At 27.3% G+C, this 21,448-nt stretch overlaps 2 protein-coding genes across 7 annotated transcripts in view; both read left to right on the forward strand.

Moving 5' to 3' along the window:
• Positions 1 to 4,434, forward strand: part of LOC111035061 (RING finger protein B-like) — a 37,151-nt gene extending 32,717 nt beyond the window's left edge. For all 4 annotated transcript variants that reach the window (XM_022316563.1, XM_022316562.1, XM_022316564.1 and 1 more), the window contains one exon: positions 2,798 to 4,434. In XM_022316563.1, the coding sequence (XP_022172255.1) occupies positions 2,798 to 3,144 (347 nt within the window). In that variant the 3' untranslated portion in view covers positions 3,145 to 4,434. The remainder of the gene's footprint in view (positions 1 to 2,797) is intronic.
• A 4,887-nt stretch (positions 4,435 to 9,321) lies between these two features.
• On the forward strand, positions 9,322 to 13,808 carry LOC111035083 (protein RER1). 3 transcript variants are annotated; one of them, XM_022316593.1, is made up of 7 exons: positions 9,322 to 9,623; positions 10,481 to 10,586; positions 11,911 to 12,015; positions 12,290 to 12,389; positions 12,481 to 12,698; positions 13,259 to 13,361; positions 13,466 to 13,808. In XM_022316593.1, exons 2-6 carry the CDS (start codon positions 10,515 to 10,517, stop codon positions 13,349 to 13,351), a joined length of 588 nt encoding a protein of 195 aa, XP_022172285.1. In that variant the 5' UTR covers positions 9,322 to 9,623; positions 10,481 to 10,514; the 3' UTR covers positions 13,352 to 13,361; positions 13,466 to 13,808. The 3 variants fall into 3 exon arrangements, with proteins under 3 accessions (XP_022172285.1, XP_022172286.1, XP_022172284.1); XM_022316594.1 differs by having other exon boundaries at positions 13,259 to 13,369; positions 13,466 to 13,558; XM_022316592.1 differs by having other exon boundaries at positions 13,259 to 13,333; positions 13,466 to 13,558.
• Positions 13,809 to 21,448: the final 7,640 nt, after the last annotated feature.

The raw sequence follows: 21,448 nt of genomic DNA on the forward strand, positions 1-21,448 counted from the left end.
AGTTTGAAAGCTTAAAACTTTTAGCGATAAACAATAGTTTACTACAGCGGTTCTTAACCTTTTGTAGAACACGGACCCCCGATGAAATATTTTTAGAAATCGCTGACCCCCCCCCCCCCACCAATTTTTTGTCGAATACCTTTTTTTTACAAAACATATCAAGTTATCATAACCAAAATTATAATAACTATTGTATATTACAAATTATAGAAGTAGACATAACAAAATATACACATTTATAATTATTCTTATTAAACTTAATTTTTCATTTTAAACTTTAACACCATTAAACACTTAAATTTAAAAAAAATTGTAATATAAATTATTTTATTCTTAATATTCTCAAAACTTAATTTTTATTTACTTAATTAATAAGTATTAATGCGATGGTTGATGTTGGCATTTCAGTTACGAGTTTTTGAACATCGAGCTCAATACTTGAAAGCTTTAATCTTAGTTCAGGTTCTACGTTTTGTATTCGGTTTCGAAACTTATTCTTAATGTAAAGTGAGAAGGCTTTTTCACATAAATAAGTTGTGGGGAATTGAATCAAAACTTTCAGAGCTTTACTCGATAATTGTGGATAATCCTTTCGAACATGCAACGAAAAATTTTCAAAAATAATAATCCAAAAATATTGTAATAATGCACTCATGTTACGTATCAACTTATGTTAGGTAGTAAGGCTGCCGTGGACCCCCGACATGAGTATTGCAGACCCCCAGGGGGCCGCGGACCACAGGTTAAGAACCGCTGGTTTACTATATAAAAAATATGTTGAAATGATTTTAACATAAGTATTTGACTCTTTCGTGGGTAACAACGAGGATACAAATGGAATATGAAAAACATACTAATTATTATTGTGGCCATGCTAATAATATATATAATATTTATTTAGGGTTGAGGGTCGAAATTTTTTTATATAGGAGATTAGGAGAGATTCAATCTGGGTCTCTCGTAGGTTTGGTATGCTAATGCTGTGGCCTATAGATATAGACTTTTATGGCCTGCGGGTGCTTTTAGATTTTTACTGCAAATAACAATTTTAATATAAAATTAAGTCGCTTATTCATAATAATCGTTGTAATACTCAATATGATAATATGTTCACAGAATACTAAAAGCATTTATAAATTTTCCTGAAATTTCAGGGAAAGCTGTGGCCTCTTGGCTATGCCACTGGCACGGAATATAATGTATATACGTATATATATCCGTAATGAACAATAAACACCAGCTCGTCCCTCTTCCGTTAGTGAATATTATATAAGTTGTCCCCGCGGGCGGCAACATCAGTCGTGCCATCATCATCTGCCATTGGCGAAAATCCATTAAAATTGTTGAGGGGTTAGCTAATATTTTTATCACCAAAGTTTGTAGCCGAAAAAGTTTAAAAGAAAAATTAGATCTTTCTACTCTCATTCTTATAAAACCACTATGCGATCACATATTTCATTTCTTTTTATTTCCATCATCCAACCGCAATTAATTCTGAATTGTTATCATATTATTTTTTTTGGTTTGCTAACAATATTATATGTATTAAGGTTTATGTTTTTAAAATAAAATGTATGAAGTGTGAGCTGAAAACCTCTATAGCAATACGTATATACTATATTATGTTTAATTTAAATTAGTTTTTCAAATTGTATTTTGGCTATTTTTAGTGGTTATTAGTCCCTAAGCGGCAATAAAACATAGTGGCTTAACTACTTTTAATGTCATCCCGTGGGAGTGTCCACTTTTAATTGTATAACACTAACGAATTCTTATCAAAATATATCAATAATACAATTTCTTGTTCGTAAAATAATAAATACATTACAATGTAAAAAAATACTCGAATTTACAGTAATATAATATTACGATAATTTATATAAAAAACACGGTTCGTGCTTTTTCGTTACGCAAGCCATTATTATTATTAATTTTATTCTGTATTTTTTTCATTTTGATCCTCTATAAACCGTGTGTATAAAATATTTATATGCATTATACATACAGGAATATCCTGATTGCATTCATTTTAAACTAGTTTTACTCAGACTGTAAGTTTGAAATAGTCTAACTGTAGCGCGTAGTTTCATAATAACTTATATTTTAATTTAATTTAGAAAATATTTTATTTGCACTCAATGTTCTTGAATATGTTCACTGTTCATAGTTCAAGACAATACGGAACTAGGTTACAAAAAAAAATTAAAAAGAAGAATTTCAAATACCATTTTTAAACTAAATGTTTCTTTAATTATTATGCACGTCATACATATTTTATAGGTTGGTAGTGTATCCGGTTGCATGTCGAATTTGACTAAACTCTATTCAGACTTGTCTCACAAGTGGAAAAAATCCAAAATTACAGGAGTTTAGGGTACCCCCTACGGCCCTACCAATAAAAGTAACACCCCGCCCCTTTATGATAATTATGATACAATGTAGGTAACTAATAAGTTATACTACTTGCGGTTACTCACTCAATAACATATCATAAATTAGGTACTGACAAAAGCAAGGGGTAGATCTAGTGGGGGCGCTAAGATGCTTAGGCCGAGTTAACTTTAATTTTCCTTCGGTATAAATAACATAATTTTCTATAAACGTTGTGCCCGATAAGTGTAAAGTGAAATAATAACAATCGTATATAGCATCCCTTGCAGTATAAAATAATCCTAGATCCGCCCCTGGAATATGGGTCGTCTGCCATAATGCACATTTTGCATTAGACTGTTTATATATAAAAATTATAAAATATGGGCTAAAGTGTGTTTTTGACGTCTTGTCTGTGCACATGCAGGTGACTACGTCAAGCTCAACAGCCCACCGGACAGCCTGCTGGAGGACAGCGACAACGCGTTCGAAATGCGCGACATGAACCGTCCGGCGCCGCCCAAAACTCTGGCGCTCAACTCGTCGACGGCGTTCAACTCGAGTTCAGACGTCCGGTCGTCGACAAAAGCGGCGCGGGCCGCGAGCGCTGGACGCGCGTCGGCTATGGGTCGCGCCGCAGTCGTCGAGCACCACCAAGTCAAAGAGTACGCGGTGTACCTTTTGGGCGGCATGGAACGCGACGGTTCCGTGACCGTGTTCAAAAAGCCCATGGCCGTGTGGAAGCTCAGCATGTTCTTCAGGAACGTGCAGTGACCACGATAAAAATGACGTTCAAGTGTAATAATGACGGGGATGCCGTTAGTGGGGGGTGGGGTGTGGGGAGAGGGTTATGTAAAGTGTACTTAGTGTCCACGTCGGTCATTAGTTCATTCTGATTGGCGTTTATCGACTAGGGGTATAGCTACTGTTTACTTTGTATAGTAGGTGTATATATGATATAATGATGGGTAAGAGCACGAAAACTCGCGACATACCTCGAACGCGGTAACGGGACCGCGCGAAAAACCTGCACGACTGCGCCGCTGCAACCCGTGGACTGTGGTCAGTGGTTTTTACTTCATGAACAAATGCGATTGGCGTCGTGTGACTTGATTTACTTATAGCGATTTTAGGTATATTACTTATAATATAGCGTATTAATTAATTATATTATTATTATTATTTATTATTTATTACTATTATATCATCGTTTCTCTTACGGTTTTCTTTCTTAACGACGTTAAGACAATACACGCATGATTACGTCCGTATATCATAATATCAAATTGTTTTCCACAAATCATTATCTGCAACGTTCGTGCGCGGGGAAAAGTAATTGCGTAAAGTGGATTTTGTCCGTCCGGCGTCATAGCGTCCGTCCGTCAACAGGCACGACTCCGTGTAGGTAAGGAACTCAGACGAATACTTTACAAACCGATTCACGTAATATAACAATAATTAATTAATTAATGCCTTTGGGATTTTTCTTTTTCGGTAAATACTTTAACGATGTACCATGTAATATTAATGAAATGTTTACGAGTATGTCTGTAGTATATGTATAGATGATATACCGCAGATGTAATGAGACAGATAATATATTAATACACAGACATAAGATGAGACAGAATGTACGTAAATATTATGTAATGAGCACGTGTAATTTTCGCGAGCTAATAAAATGTGCCAAAATCAAAATATTAACTGTAGTTATTTTATTTTGCTAAGAACAATTATCAAAATATCTTCCGTAAGTACCTATAGGTACCGATAGTTAGTAAAAACCATGTGCCATTCGTTGTATTTCTGCTCTTGATATACCTAGATTATATTTTATTCTATGTCGAAGTCCAGTTTTATTGTTTTAAAATCCTTTTTGTACTTTTTTTCTAAACAGTGACTGAAATCCTGCCATTTTTATCGTTCATATTGATTAAAAACTTAATATTTTTAACCATGTTGTCGAGTTTAAAATGATGTCTCGTTATTCAAGTGGTAGAATGGAATGGAGTGTATAATATCATACCATATTATGGTGATATTCACTCGATTTAAATATTACACCAAGATACTCACACGATTTAAATTCTATTGAAATTACCTACTGTTTTCCGAGCCAAATTTGAAATTTGTATTCAAGTGTTTACTATAACTCGTGTAATGTTAATTAATTTAAAAATAGTATATAAATAAGAAATAAAAGTAACAAATATATAACAAATATTAATTGGATTTCAAATATTATATACGTATAAATAAATCATTCTAGTCGTATTAAAATTTTTTATAGTGTATACTATCATTAATTAGAAACCATTTTCCAGTTTCTGATTAAAAATCTACAATCATAGGGATTGAAAGAAATGTTTTATGCATACTATAATTTAGAATTTATGAATACAGTGATTCTGAACAAAATATTTTATCAACTCACTTTCATACTTACTGGTTAGTGGTGATCCATTGATTGATAGATCTTGTAGTTATTAAGAAAATTAAATTATTCATTTTTGTTTCTTTCAGTTATATTTTATTTTGTTTTGCTTTAATAATACTAAATCATTTTTTGTTTATCAAAAATGAAAAATACATTTAAATTGAAGTAATTGATATTTTATATTTATAAAACAGATGTTTAATTACCTTCCCGATTTTATAAGTATTAAAAATATATTACTATTAATAATATTATCAGGTTTGATTTTGCATAGTATTTTTTTTTTTGTGATTGTATATTTAATTTTAATATCATTCCATATGCGATATACTGCCTAATGCCTATAGAACGAAATATCAAAACTATATATCTACTTAATAATATTACCTATTATTATTATTATTATTATTATTATTATTATTATTATTATTATTATTACTATCATAATTATTATTATTATTATTATTACTATTATTATTATTTGTGTTATTCGTGTAACATATTATTATCTTTAAAAAGTGCAATATTAGAATATAAATGGTGACGACATACATAATTAGGTAGAAAACAAATATACAATGAACTCAAAACGTTTATATTGACTAAAATAATTATAGATTGACCTATTTTTTATATGTTTACCTACAACCTATACATATGTGTTCAGATATATGGGTACTTTTGTACAACAATAATTAATCTGTGTATTTACGGATTTTTACCTAGCTTCTAAAAATAGTGAACCATTTATATAAATATTTTTCAATGATTTGGCGTTTTAAGTTTTTATTATATTTATTTATTATTTTAATGATCTTAACATTTTTACTGATTACCAAAATTATATTTACTTTAGATTACCGAATACGAGTGCAATACAAATATATAGTTTTTATACGTGATTTTCAACACTTTATACGTTAAAAAATTGTATAAACATTTACTATGGGCAAAGTAAAATATTGTTAATTTATTGTTTGATTGAATATTAAGGTTATTTATATCATATTATTATGTCCACGAGAGTGAGTAAATTAGTATATAAAATTATAACTATAAAAACCATGATTATTCGTATTTTTTTTTAAGTAAAAAAAATATTGTTTGTTTGTTTATACATTTAGTTTGAACATTTTTCAAAGACTATGCCATTGTACGTATAATTAGATGCCCAAAGACCTAGGTGATATATAGCATATTATATCCATATGATGCATATTAAGCAAACATTTAAATGAAAATTTTTCATTTTTCATTTTAATAGACTTGGTTAAAACCATGAATCATAATTTATAATTTAAAATTAATAACATTTTTTACATCAAGACACAATTTATAGTGGTCTACAGTTCTACATAATATAATAAACATGTCACTATTACTCTGGTCTGTGGGCAACTTAATGCGATATATTCATAATGTTGTGATAAATTAGAAATTAAGTAACTATACCCAAAAAAAATTTTTTGTGTTTTTTCATATCGTGTTATTTTAAATAAACATCGTTTATTGGTAATAAATAAATGATGCAACTTTACAACTACCTAATACTTTATATAAGTGTAATGTTCTGTTTTCTCTATTTATTAACATATTATGCTTTATAAGCACAATTTAATTGACCTACCTTATACCTATGCTCAATTTCCTTTTAATTTAGTTTAAAGAATACAGATTATAGCTGGGTTACCTAAAGAAATGTATTAATTTAATGGACCATTAAATGTATCCACTACTAAATCATGTTTATGGTACCATTAGCTTATTATTGTATCATTAAATGGTTGATGATTGGTTATTTATGAAACACGCCAACCGGCATTAAAGTAGTAAGTAATTATTGTGTGACATAATGTTTCATAATTATTTTTACCTATCAGTATTATCTAACTCACCATATTGTTTCTTATTTTATTAAAATGACAAAAAAAAATATATTTATATATATGATACGTTATATATCCTATAGAAATGATTTGCTTACAAACGAGGCACAACCATTGTGTCTGGCATTTCTACTATACCGTCTATACCACTTGTTACAATGTTACCGACGTGGCGCGTTCTCTGTATAGAATAATCTTATAAGTTATGTTAACAGACACCATTTATACATTATTAACACGTCATAATAACATAATAAAAACAGCAATGTAATATATGGAACATAAGTATACAATTGCAATTTACCTATATTATTACTATAATTATATATTTAACATGACGCTTTGACAACAAGAGTTGATATATAACGATGACAAACCATGTAATTATCTTTTAATTTGATTGTTACAAAAACAGTTCCTACTTCCTACCGTTATAAAATGTCTATAGGTACACTATTTTTGTATAATTTAATTATTGAAATGACAGAGATGACCTGCAATAGAATGGGCCCAATTACTATATTTTATAATAGATATATCATATAATAACAAAAAAATTAATCTCGTGTCCTCCCTAGCTCACATAGTCACACCCCAGTATCCCACTTATTGGGATAATAGACGATGGTACGAGTTATTATAACTGACTGCTTCGACACCACGACTATTTTAAACATAGATTTCGTATATCCTAGTAATTATAGTAGATATCTTTTATTATAATTATTATTGTCAATTGATAGAACATTTTATAGTACTACCTACTCCATGATACGAGTGTATAATTTTAAATTTCGTGATAATTCCAGGAGAGGCCTTATTTCCTCTCCCCTATAGTCGCAAGTCACCCAAAAATATTAGGGGGTGCTCAAGCAGTCAAGCACCAAAGACATTTTAAATAAAACAAAGCAGTGAGGGGTTTTGCCATTCACACTCCTTATATATATTGATACTTCTTCTTATATCCGTTACATTTGATGTCTCTATTGATAAAATAAAATAAATTAAAGATTTAAATCAATATTGTATAGGGCAGTGAGTTTTAAAAAAATGCATCGTTTTTAGCTTATTGTAAAATATAACTTTCTTAACACAAATTTTGAATTAGGTACAGACTTTGTATTACTTTGTACTACAAACTTAATTTTGAATCTTTTTTTTGCATTTTGAGTATTGTTTTTTAATATTCGGTATTATTTTAGCATTTACCCGTCAATTTGTTATTATTTATTAGTTCATTACTTCTTTCGATATTTTTACAAATTCATTTATTAAAAACGTTTGACTCATATTTTTTAATCGTTAAAAATAATTTAAAATATATTATTTTTCTTAACATAGCTTAATTCATTTTTCAAGATTTATGTAGGTATATTGAATTTTAAAGTGTATTCATTAAGATTTTAAATGCATCTTTTAAGAGTTTTCATTTCATTAACTCACAGCCACTATAATTATAACAATTTATGTTTTTTTTTAAATTTTATATCAATATGTACAGTGAAATCTCCATATTACAAAGTCTCGTGGCATCATGATTCATGGGTCATTATAAAAATATTGTATTACAGAGAATTTAGTAAAATTAAATAAAATACTTTGGTTTTAAATTGGTTTGGTTCTCAAAAATATTTCGTTTTACATTTTGTTTGTCATAGGAAAGTTTCACTGTAATTAAACTAGAAATATATAATTACAGTGAAGAGTGAACATTTATTAAGGACTATACCTACCCATATCTCTTTCTATGTGGATAATTGATATGTCCCTTAATCTGTCTTGGCCCATATAATAGTGGCACGTGTTTAAGATTTTTAACTATGATTTAAGATAATCATTAGATTCGGGGTGCTAAGCCCTCATCTGATTCGTGTTAATATTCACCCCGGAATTTTTATGTCTGAATTGCTAATTGGTATAAATCAAAAGTTGTTCAAACTACTCTCTACATTTTCCCGATGTCTAAGAACAATTTGAAAATTTCACAAAATCAGTTAAGTAGTTTCTGTGTATATAACTATATAAGCTACAAACATAAGTACATTCAACTCTTACATTTGTTTAAGAAATAATTTTTTTATTCGAGGCCATAAGGGGATGATTTGATGTATGCTTTTTCCTTATCTACCCAAGTAACCAGTGGCAACCATTCATACACAAATAAAATACCATCAAGGAATGGGAGAGAGTGAATGGTTTTCGCTCTTGTGGTCTATTGAATAATTGGAATGTAATCACAAATATTGATCGAGTTTCGGGTATTTTTTTTTATTTCTTAAATATTTGTATGTCTACTTCATTAAATTGATTTTGACTTTGATCATTGTGTATTAACATATATCGATGTAAACCACAGACTTTTATACTATCTTCAATCTTATATGTATACTGTATAGATGTCTATATGTATAACCTGTGATGTAAACGGCTAAAAATAAACGATTAATTTTTATTGCCGCCGTTTGAAATTAAAATTATTTCATGGAATAAACGGCACATCAGCTGTCACTCGTTCGGTGGTTGTGTGCACTCACAACAGTCCACGCAACCGGAATATTATCACGTTATCAGTGACGACTGACGAACAGCCCCAAACGAATTTTACTTTCTTCATCTCGCCGACTGGCAATTGCCACTGCTCGTAGCCGTCGAATAAATTGGTTCTTGATTAGCAATTACGATATAGTTTCAATTTAAATATATATACATGAATAACACGTTGTCCTGAGTGATCGTATGTTTGATTATAACCGCCGGGACACTGGTAAGCCGCTCCTTGTCAGGCATGTGGAATTAATTATTGGAGGCATTTGTTGATTTGTGTATTTCAATTATCAGCACCGAGATGATGGTTTGCAATACAAAAACCGGAGTCCTATGTTCGCATTAAATAAACGCACGCGAGATTATCACCATTACACAGTTAAAATGTGAGTATGATTTATGTACGATTGAGACTTATTACAATGGCGACGAAATCCACCAATACACTGTAAAATACCGATTTATATAAACGACCGCCCGAGCTCTTAATACCTATGAGTTTTTAGCTGATTCTATTTAACTGTATATATTTATCATTGGTAACTGTCTCGTCAGATTAAAAATGCACTAGTGAAACGAGCGTTTAATCATTCATTTGCGGAATTTAAATACTCGCCAAGAAAAAATTGTCATGTTCTAGGCATGTATTTTTTCCTTTTTCTGGAATGAATATAAACGTATTTGAATGTGTCATTGATTAATTTTTTCAAATGATTCATATTGCAAATGGTTGCTTAATTCATTGGTCGACAATTGCCTAATGATATCCTAATTACCATTGATAATAAAGGAATGGATTGGACATCAGGTACATTTTCTGGTGACTGAATTATAATAGCAAAATATAGCATAGTAAGTTGTAACTATAACAGATGATTTGGTAATTTGCTTCAGTTGACCACAATAGTTCTGATCTCTAAGGAATGAAGTTTCATTTAGTATCTGAATTTCCTATTCATTACCTACTTAATATCTGTGGAGATAATATTGTCTCTGATCCTGAACAAGGTACCTATATTACAGTCAACTAATGGCATTGTTTTGTTCTATTTACAAAGAGTTATTGTAAAATATAATTTTGGGCAAAGACTTATTCATCACTATTTTATATAATATTTGTAAATGTAATCTTTTTTAGTTTGAATTTAAATTATCTACTTCTAGTTGTATACAGCTTGCCTATTAATTTATAATACATATTTTTTTAAAATAGGTTCTTACATTTTTCTTATCGTTGTTATAGAAATTTTAAATTTGAAGTGAACTTCTAGTCTAAGATGCAAGACTTTACAAGTGATTCTAATACTCAGCAGAGCACAGTTTCATTGGCTTTCCTTCGTTTATCTCAGGTATTTGATAATTTATTTTATTATATTAATTTATGTTTATCATGTAGTATAAATTGGTATACCTACTATAGATTACAGAATGCAGTTATAAGTATTGAAGATTTAAATTTGATAAACTTGATTATTATTAACAAACTACTTTAAAATTAAAGTCCAAAATATAAAAATGATTACATTATTAGACAGAAAATTTTTATTTAATTGGTATACTAATAATTTGTATGTTTACAACTTATTTCAGAATCAAATTGCTCATGTTCTTACATATAACTTATAATTAGATACCTAACCTAAATATTATTATATTAGCTAGATTTAATATTGATTATTTAAAGTGATGTTCTTTATGTGGGTATTAAAAAAATTATTTTGAATTTTACATATTATGTTATTATTTGGTAAAATGTAATCTTGATTATAAATAATAGCTATTAAAACATTCAAAATCTTTTATGTTAGCTGAAATATCATATTGAACCGTATTGAACAAACATTTGAACTCATGTTCAAAAGTTTTTCTTTCTCAATAGGTGTTGTCAGCATTTACTATAGAATATATTAACTATTGAAACTGATTCATAATATAGTTTTATAATTTTATAATCATAATAATTTGGAAAGCTAAAATTTCTTTGCTACAAAAAAGCAAAAATTCTGCTTGTCAATCAATCTCAGCTTTATACTGCTGTACAATTATTTTATTTAACAAGAACCCTTTACTTTTCAAAATCACTAAAATTTATTAAAATCTTAGATTAAAAAATATTTCAACAATTATTATTAGGGATCAAAATCTAATTTCTACATCAAATAATTTGTTGTATTTCTAAACATTTGAATTTTTGATGGTATTTTTTTGAACATTTTTACATCTTATGAAATGTTGATATATTTTACAACTTTATACTAGGGAATTCAATAAAAGAATGTTAAGTATTATTTAAAGAAAATGTTGTTAATAGAAGAAAACTTAAATGATAAGCACGTAATTTAGGGTGGAGGTAAGAACGATTGCCCCCCACCCATAAGGCCGTTTTGTAGTAACCAATAATTAATAAAAAAAATAAAATATAAAATTATTATTATGAATTTACGCTAACAGCCCCCCGTCCCAAAAAAAGCATCCTTTTATGTGACTGTTGAATGATAAATACTAAGTAATATGCATGTATATATTTTTTAGTTTAATACAATAATCTTATTTGTGTTTAATATTTTCATCTCAAATCATTATTTTATACTAACAACAGTTTATTTAAAATAAATTGCTCTACTTATAAAATTATATTAAGATATCCTTATCAAATTGATATTGTTTTTACAGAAACTTCAAAAATTTCTTGATGACATCACACCATTTCGAACAGCCAGATGGATAGGAGCACTTGTATTCATTCTTTTATTTATGATAAGAATAATAATGTTACAGGTAATATTAAAATTGTAATTAATTTTGTACGCATAAACGCTACAATGTTGTTATTGATGATTTTCATGTTGAACTGAGAATTACAACTTTATGTCATGAAAAAAATATCTGTTATTGGATGGTTATTTTAACTAGTATAACATATTTTATGGGATAGGCAGTTAAAATTATTTATTTGGAGGGAATGAGAATTTAATATTTCACTGTAGGTTTCTCTATTATTTTTGCTTATTGTTTAATAATTCATTGTAATGATATTAATTGTATTTTTTAGGGATGGTACATAATTACGTATGCACTGGGTATATACCATTTAAATTTATTTATTGCATTCCTTACTCCAAAAATAGATCCAGCTATGGACGAGTTTGAAGGTAATCTATTATCTTTTTTTATAGTTTTATTTATTATTTCAATAACAATTGAAATATATTTAAAAAATTAATAAATTGTATGTTGATTTAGATGATTCTGGCCCATCGTTGCCAACACGAGCAAATGAAGAATTCAGACCATTTATTCGCCGACTACCTGAATTTAAATTTTGGTATTCGGTAATAAAATCTACATTACTGTCAATATTTTTGACATTTTTCCAATTTTTTGACGTTCCTGTATTTTGGCCCATTCTTGTCTTATATTTCATTGTTCTATTTTGTATAACGATGAAACGTCAAATAATGGTAAGAAATTGATGAAATATTTTTTTATACGTTTTATAAAATTAAATTCTATACTCTGTCTTGTATGTGAATGGGATAAACCTGTGTATTCCAACCGATAGGCCCAAACATATTCATAAAGTCACAATATTGTTCTTGTTATTTTTATTGGGCATTACTGGATGTACACCCAATAACTGTATACTTACGCAGTAAATCTGATGCATTGTTAATTTATTTATTTAAAAGAAGTATAATGTGATCAGATTTATTAGTTATTCAATCTTAAAACTAACTTTTCTGTTAATTATTTAATAAATGAACACACTTAAGACTACTTTATTAGGTTTTAATATTTTGCATTTTTCTATGCATATTCGATATTAGGGTTTTACTTAGTTATAATTTAGCAGTAGCATTTATTATAAATAACACATTATTAATATAAGTATTATGGACAGTATATAAATTATTAATTGTGTCTTATTTAACACACAATAAGCAATATGTGTGATTTGTATTAGTTACATATATGTAAATATATTCACATGACTCATGTTATTTTATTTTCTATTTTTCAGCATATGATCAGATACAGATACTTACCATTCACTCACAGTAAACCCAAATATCAAGGTCATGATGAGAGTGGAAAGGTGATTAGAGCTAAATGATTATTAAATGGTGAGGAGGTGGGACTAGGAAATTTGTTTACTTATTTATTATAATTAAAATATACAATAAATACACATACATCTATGTAACATAATCAAGATTTTTCTTTTTAGCTATCTCTAATTCCAGAAAAATTGGTACCAGTTGTCACTCAAAATGTAACATGATCAGATATTTCCTGTCTGTCTAATTAATTTTGTTTTTATTGTACACAGATATTATATTATAATAATTAACTTAAAGGTAAAACTAAAATGTTAATATTATATTCAGTTACTTAAACCCATAATAGATAATTGGGGTATTAAAATTTTTTTGTTATAATAAAGTTATAATATTTAGTAGAAAAAATTATTAGATGATCATAATTGAAATATTTGAATTTCCTTCTTTTTTTTTACATCTAATATGTAACTGTGCAAAAGTTCAAGTATAAAATATATTGTTTGACATAAATCAAAAATATTTTTTATTTATTTTAGTGTGCACTTACATAATGGGGTAATACAATATTAATTTTATAATGAAACTTTAGTTTTTGTATTATAATTATATAAATATTAAATAGTCATTTTGCAATTTTTAAATACAACATATATAATTTTTAATTCTTTTTAAGTGTTTATGTTATATTAAATTTTGAATATAACAACTCCACTTAATACATTTATAGCTAATATCATTGCCAGTAATGAATAAATGAATTACATTTAATTTCCTCATAACTACTTAAATCTCAGGATATAATGAACTGTGACCCAAATATATAAAGGCCATTAAACAACCTGTGATCTATAACATGTAAATTATAAATTTCAACGTTTTTATGTTTACAAATTTAATTAAAATTTTGTTTGTAAATATATGAATATAAAATATAATTAAAGATAGTTATTATTTCCTTCGATGGGCACGTCATATGAAAAATACAAATTATTATCATTTAACATTAAAATTACATTACTGCATCTCTTAACAACATAATATTATCTGTTTTAAAAATTAAAACATGGAGTGCTTTGTTACTTAGAGTAAAGTAAATGTTATACTTGTTTAATATTTTATCACAGTTTGTGCAATATTATGTTTGTTTAGGTTAACAATAACAATTTATATTAATCCTTAGTCACAAATCAGAGAAAATTTCTAGTATATTTTAGCATAAGTTTCTTGGTATTAGAGGTGAATTAATCATATTTGGTTTTAACTTATAAATATATTATGATTTTGACCAATATTTATTTAAATGTATATAATTAATGTACAGTGCTCAAAGAACTTTTTCAATTATAACTTTTCAGTTTTTATAATATATTAATGTATATGTTGTGTATGGTTTGTAAGTGTACCAATTTTAAAACATAAATACTTTTTTTTTTATTTGTTGCATCATTTTAAATTTATAATAAATATTTATACAAAAAATATGTACCAACAAAATTTCATTAGTAAAATAAAAATTGTATGAATATGCAATACCTTCATGTTTTGAAATATACTTTAGTTATGGTTTGTAGTCAGGGGTGGAGTGGCTGATCTTGAAATGGGAATTTTCCAGATGGCCTGGACTATGGTCAAACAAATTGGTGGCCTGGGCATTTTGTTTGATTTTTTTTTTAAGTTAAATTAAATTTACAAAATATTAGTAAATGCTAAATGCGTCAAAAATGTATTTCTATTAATTTATTGTATTACAAATATTTTTAATGCAATAGTTGTACATAATAATAGCCTTGTACAATCGTATGAGAAATCTTTGGATATAAAATTACAAAATATTTTTTACATAATTATAGACATCAAATAAAATAAAAGCATTGTATTGATATAGGCTGGTTAATTTTTATAATAAAACATGAAAGTAGATAATAATATTATCATAAATGCAGTTGGTGAAAATCTAAGCTATTATATTATAATTTATGTATTTATTCATTACTTATTAGTTATTACCTTATTCTTATACCTAAACCATTGAAACACAATATTTTATTATTACCTCAAGACTCACGGATATAATATTCAGTCGCTTATTGGAATATCCAAATTCATGATACAAAATTCGGTTATAAGACTCAAATTTCGTAAACAAAATGCCAAAAAATAAACATTTTTTGTTTAAAATTTAGAAATCAATTGTTTTTTTTTTTGCTTTATTTTGTGTGTATGCAGCTCCGCAATTAGAGGGGGTGCTGGGGGTGCACTGCACTCCCAAAGAGCCCCATTATCATTTTTGGGGACCCTTTTAAAACATGAAGGATTTTAGTTTTTAAATCAGTTAATTGTGATACCAATGAAATAATAACGATCAATAATTAAAACGCAATGTCACAGTGTAGTGGTACGTTCAGTTCGCAAGTTAAACACTATAATGTCTATAATATTATGTATTATTTTATATTATTACTAGCAATCCGTGCTAGTTGTATATTATTATATTGTATTATATTTTATAGACTACACTAGTTATAGGTACGCAGTGGCGTAACTAGGGCGGTGCAAAAAGGTTTTTAGCACCCCTTGTTTTTTATATCCAACTTTTATTATTTTATTGAAATATCATAAACTGTATGTTTTTAAATTATCGAACATTTCCTGGAAAAATGTAGTTATTTGGTCTAACGCTTTATACTATGAATAATCATTGGAACTTGGAAAAAATATGTAAAAAAAAAAACCGGACAAAAGATGAAAAAATCTGGGAGGCCCCAACACCATGACCAACTTTTTTGAAAGTTATGTTATTATTTTGCAAATCAACTCCCCTCACGGTATAAAAAAAATAAGATGGGGGGGGGCAACTTCAAGCATCCCCCCAATATGTAGCTAGCGGTTTCAAGATGCTACCAATAATTTTGCAAATTGGTTTTCATAATTTGCAAATAAATTACCCACACGGTATGAAAAATATAAGATGGGGGGAAACTTCACGCTACAGTGCTACACCCCCTTTTGAGCTACGAATTGAAATATGCTGCTAACATTTTGCAAATAGCCGCTAACTTATTTATAATTTCGAGTCCAAAAATCATATCCAATCATTGGTGTTTATACGTAGGTATAGTTTATAGTATAATTTAAAATTATATTATGTAATACATAATTGAAAGATACTACTTACAGAAGTATTTTACAGAATATATCGGGCTACTATTTAATATAAGTTTAATATGGAATAATTGTTTCTTACCCTTATAGTCTTAATACATGGTAATATTACAATAAACATAAATTAATAATTTATTTTTTTAAATTTATTAATTCTTTTTACTCTACATTCGTAGGAACATAACATATGGGTTATTGAATATAGTATACGCTCATGGCCATCAAATAAGAGCTCACATTAATTAATAAAATTTTTTATTTTGTTTTGCTAATAAATAGATTATGTTTTTTAAATCTTCTAATTTTATTCATTTTAAAATTACTTTATTAATTTTTAATTATTAAAGTTAGAAATCGTGGTTCATGGTTCTCGTCATTTATTCTAAAACGTCAGGTCGATACATCAAAAACATTTTTCGCCACCAGACTGTTTCAATCCTTTGCAGACTTTTTCTCATTTTGGTGCCAGATCCTGGAGTCATGTCACTATAATAAAATTATTGGTAAAAGGAAAATTGAAAAAAATAAAATTGATTTAATTAATTATTGATTCTTATTACTTTAATTTATATTGTAACAAACGCTTAATATAAATTTAAAAATAATAAAATATAACTTTTTTGTCTTTTTGTTTAATTTAAAAAAAAAGGCATATCTTATTGCTATAGTTGACTTTTATACCAATGTACATGTCTTTTTTTTACTCTCTGATCTTTCACATGTAAAATTACATGGGGTTTTATTTTTGTTGAGCTAGGGGTGCTTTTAATTTTTTTTTGCCAAATCATTGTGCACTTCCCATCTATTTACACGGCGTACACACGCTATATAATGATCATGTTCGTAAAAAACTGCTCCGGATAATATACATCTAAAAATTATTCAAAACAATTAATTAAATAATATATTATTTTGAAATGATTATATACAATAAATGTTATTGTAAATTGCCAGACTACACTGCAAGTCAGCCAATGAGTTTTCTTGACATTCAGTAATTTAATCTGTTTCAATAAATAAATGATTTCCTAGAACACACGTTACATTTAAAAATCCCAAACAGTTTAGTTCTGTGCATTTAGTTTTTTTACTTCACTATATTCTTTCAAACTAAACTCCAAATCATCGAGATTGCTGAATGATGATTTTAAAATTATTGTTGGACTTGGTATAGTTTTCGACGTATTTATTACACTATAGTGTAGTAGTATAATATAATCACACAATATTATTGCAAATACTGCACAGTGCACACTATTGTTTGATTGTTTGATAACATATTAATGCCGAGCCCAGAGAGAATATTACCTATATTCACGAATCACGATTAACTTTATACTTATCCATTTTTTTATTACTTCTGTAAATTTTAAAGCCTACTTTTGATTTTTTTTTCATGTCTTGACACTTCTAGTGTTTTATATTAAGTTAATTATTAAATAAATTAAATTATTAAATATAACCGTTAAGGCTAAAAACAGTATTGTGAGATGCCGGACAAAAAAATGGACTCGCGACAATAGTGTATCTAAATGGCCTATACGCAGAGTTCCGTGTTCTGAATTGTATAGATTTAAACCACGATTATAGATAGAAATTAATAAAAACAAATTAATAAAAATAAAATTAATTAATTAATTTTTATTAGATTAATTTGTTTTTATTAATTTTATTTTATTAATTTTATTTTTATTAATTAATTTTTATTAATTTTATTTTATTAATTCTATTTTTATTAATTTAATTTTATTAATTCTATTTTTATTAATTTTATTTTATTAATTCTATTTTTATTAATTTATTTTTATTAATTGGTTTTTATTAATTCTATTTTTATTAATTTTATTTTATTAATATGTTTTTTATTAATTCTATTTTTATTAATTTGTTTTTATAATATTTATTTTTATTAATTTATTTCTATTAATTTTATTTTATTAATTTTATTTTATAAATTTGTTTTTATTAATTTTATTTGTTTAATTTATTTATATAAATGTTTTTATCAGTTCATTTTATTTATTTATCTATTTATTTCGCCCGCAGGCAAATTAATTTTAAGAATCAAAATAAAAACAATATGATAGAATTCAAATTTAAAAATAAATATGGGAAAGGGGGCATGGGCAAATGAATTTTAAGAATCAAATGAAAAAATTTTTAGAAAAAATGCACATTAAAAACAAATATTAAAGACTGCAGTCTACAATATCTGTATTCTTAAACTCATAGCTTTATTTTCACTAATTAGATTATGAAACAATGAATTTTTATAAGGTACCAACTTGTTATCAAAATTTATAAAAAAAATGTTTATAAAAATTGGGGTGTTTATCAGTTGCCCCCCAAGGCTATTATCTCGATTTTAAAAATATACCAGTTGCCCCCAATCAAATGTACCAGTTTCCCCAATTGAATGTACCAGATACCCTCACCAAGTAAATGTAAAAAAATGTATGAATTATAATTATTGTAAATTAGTAATAATAAATTACTTAATAATAATTAATTTTTCATATTTGAAAATGTGAAAAAATATGATTAGAGTTCTATCGACTTTCCCTTTGTACAATAAAATAATGTGTTAATTGAATGAAAGTTATTATGGATACAAAAAATTAAAGTGAAAGAGGTCTAAGGGCTCTTTTACGTTAATGCTATTTTTGATTTAAATAGTTTAATGTTTGAATTAAAATAATATTGTTTTTCAAACTGTAACTAGCATACTTTTTGAAAAAGTATACAAAAAATTCATGTATAATAATATTTTTATTTTTGTTTTGGTCTTAGTAAATATGTTGGAAAAAATAGATTAAGTGCAATGTGGAAAGAAATGAGAAGAAAACGTATTGGGAATTCAAAGACAATATAATTTTAATACACTAAACCATATTTTAAGTCAAAACTAATGAATAAATAAATACTGAAAACCTCACAATAACTCCCTCATACCGTCAACTCTCATTATTTCTTAATTAACATTTTGTTATATTTTTTGATGCATTAGAATTTTTAAATCAGTTTTTATAATTTTTTGTGATAGACAAATTACTAATAAGTGTTGACTGTATTTAAGTTATTATTAATTATAAGTACTGGTACAACGCTAGCCGACTGGCTTTAAAACTATATATTCAAATTATGATAGTTAATTAGGTTCTAATTTATCTTGGTAATATTTAAATATTTTCTTTTATTGTTATGCTTATACAATATCGAATACCTTGGTAGTTAGTAGGAAAAGATCATTGCGATGCACTCGACCAGGGATGATAATACACTACCACTAGCCTACTATCATCACCACAGCTTCAACTATCCATAGCCCTTAGGCGTACTAACCTTTTTATGACTTATTTAACCCTCTGTCTTAACAGCATAGTCACGCGAGTTGGGCAGTGTGGGGGATGCTAGTTTAATCACCCCCGTTTTGCGCGCGACTAACAGAGGGTTAAGTGGGACCCTTAGAATAAAAATATCCTTATTTGGTTTTCTATTTTTGTGTCCCCTTATCAAGTTGAACTTTTTTTAAATTTTATGATTTTTAAAATGCATTTGCCTGCGAGCGCCCCAAATGCTTCCTTTAACATTTTTTAAATTTATATCTTATTTAAATTGATTTTTGGTCATTTACATTTTATAAACTTTGGAATATAGTAAGTGGTTTCAAAAAAATCATTGTTTATTTAACTAATTGTTTTGAGTATGATTTTCGGTCAATGAATTTGAATATGAATAGTTGAACTTTTTTGTTTAATTATTACAACTTCAAACAACTTAAAGCATAGAATTTATGCGAAAGCGATAAAGACTTTTTTATGTGCTTCAACTTGAAAGTATGATTGGATGCACGTTTAAGAAGTAACTAGTTAGTATTAATATTTTATAAGCATGTGTTGGCCCCGTGTTACAAGTGCTCGTCGAAGTCAGCAGATCTCATTTAGCAATGCAAGTTTTAATATTAGAGTGAATATTATTATTTGAAATCAACGAAGATGAATGATAACTGCTCAACTAAATTGCTACGTGAGGAATTGGCTTACGAATAGTGTTTTAACCATGCCACAGAAAAATGACATACAGAAACTTTAACATAAATTATTACACAGGTGAAAGAGTATCCGTACCTACATTTATTTTACACCAATTTCAGATTTTTTTTTTGTTTTATTTAGATAATAATTACAATACGTATTTTACTAGAAATATTACTTTAATATAAGTTCACGTGATAATTTCATGTAACTATTAAAAGAAATTATTGTTATCATTTAATACTATTATTGTCTTTCATTAATTTTGTGTATCAACTATAGTAGGTCAAAAATCTAATATACTCCCCAGTCCCCATGCAACATCAAAAAGTAAATTTGCCAATACTTGACATACATTTAAATTACTAAAAGTCATACTTTACTAAAAAAATTGTCACCTCCCCTCACAGTACTTCACTTGAATATTAAAGATTTAGATTAGTTAAATACGTAAAAATTACAATTAGTTGCTTCTAATCTTGTAACACTATTTCTGTAGGGCCTAACCACAGTTTTTCTCTGATTTCAACAAATTACTACAAGACTAGTTATTTGATTTAATTGCATAGAATAATGGTCCAATATAATGTTATCATTCATCCAAGTTCAACATTATGCTGTTATTAATTCATTATTAGGTATCTAAAATCTTCCAACGTTTATTAAACATGTTACATGTTTATCTAACATGTTTTGTGATTATTTACACATTAGAGGCAATTTTTGTTTTATTAATAGGGCAATATGATTTCTAAGTACATACTTGATTAATAAACTTTATCCACAAATTATTAAGCACTACCTACCGAATATCGTAGAAGTACTAGGTACTATTGGACCAAAATTAAATAAATAATTAAATATTAGTGTCAACTGTCAGCAAAGTAGTATTTATGATTTTTTCTTTCGTTGACAAACAATTTTTTTATTACAGTCGACTCTCGGTAACTCGAA

Source organism: Myzus persicae, unplaced genomic scaffold (assembly GCF_001856785.1).
Source record: "Myzus persicae strain clone G006 unplaced genomic scaffold, MPER_G0061.0, whole genome shotgun sequence".
Lineage (NCBI taxonomy): Eukaryota > Metazoa > Arthropoda > Insecta > Hemiptera > Aphididae > Myzus > Myzus persicae.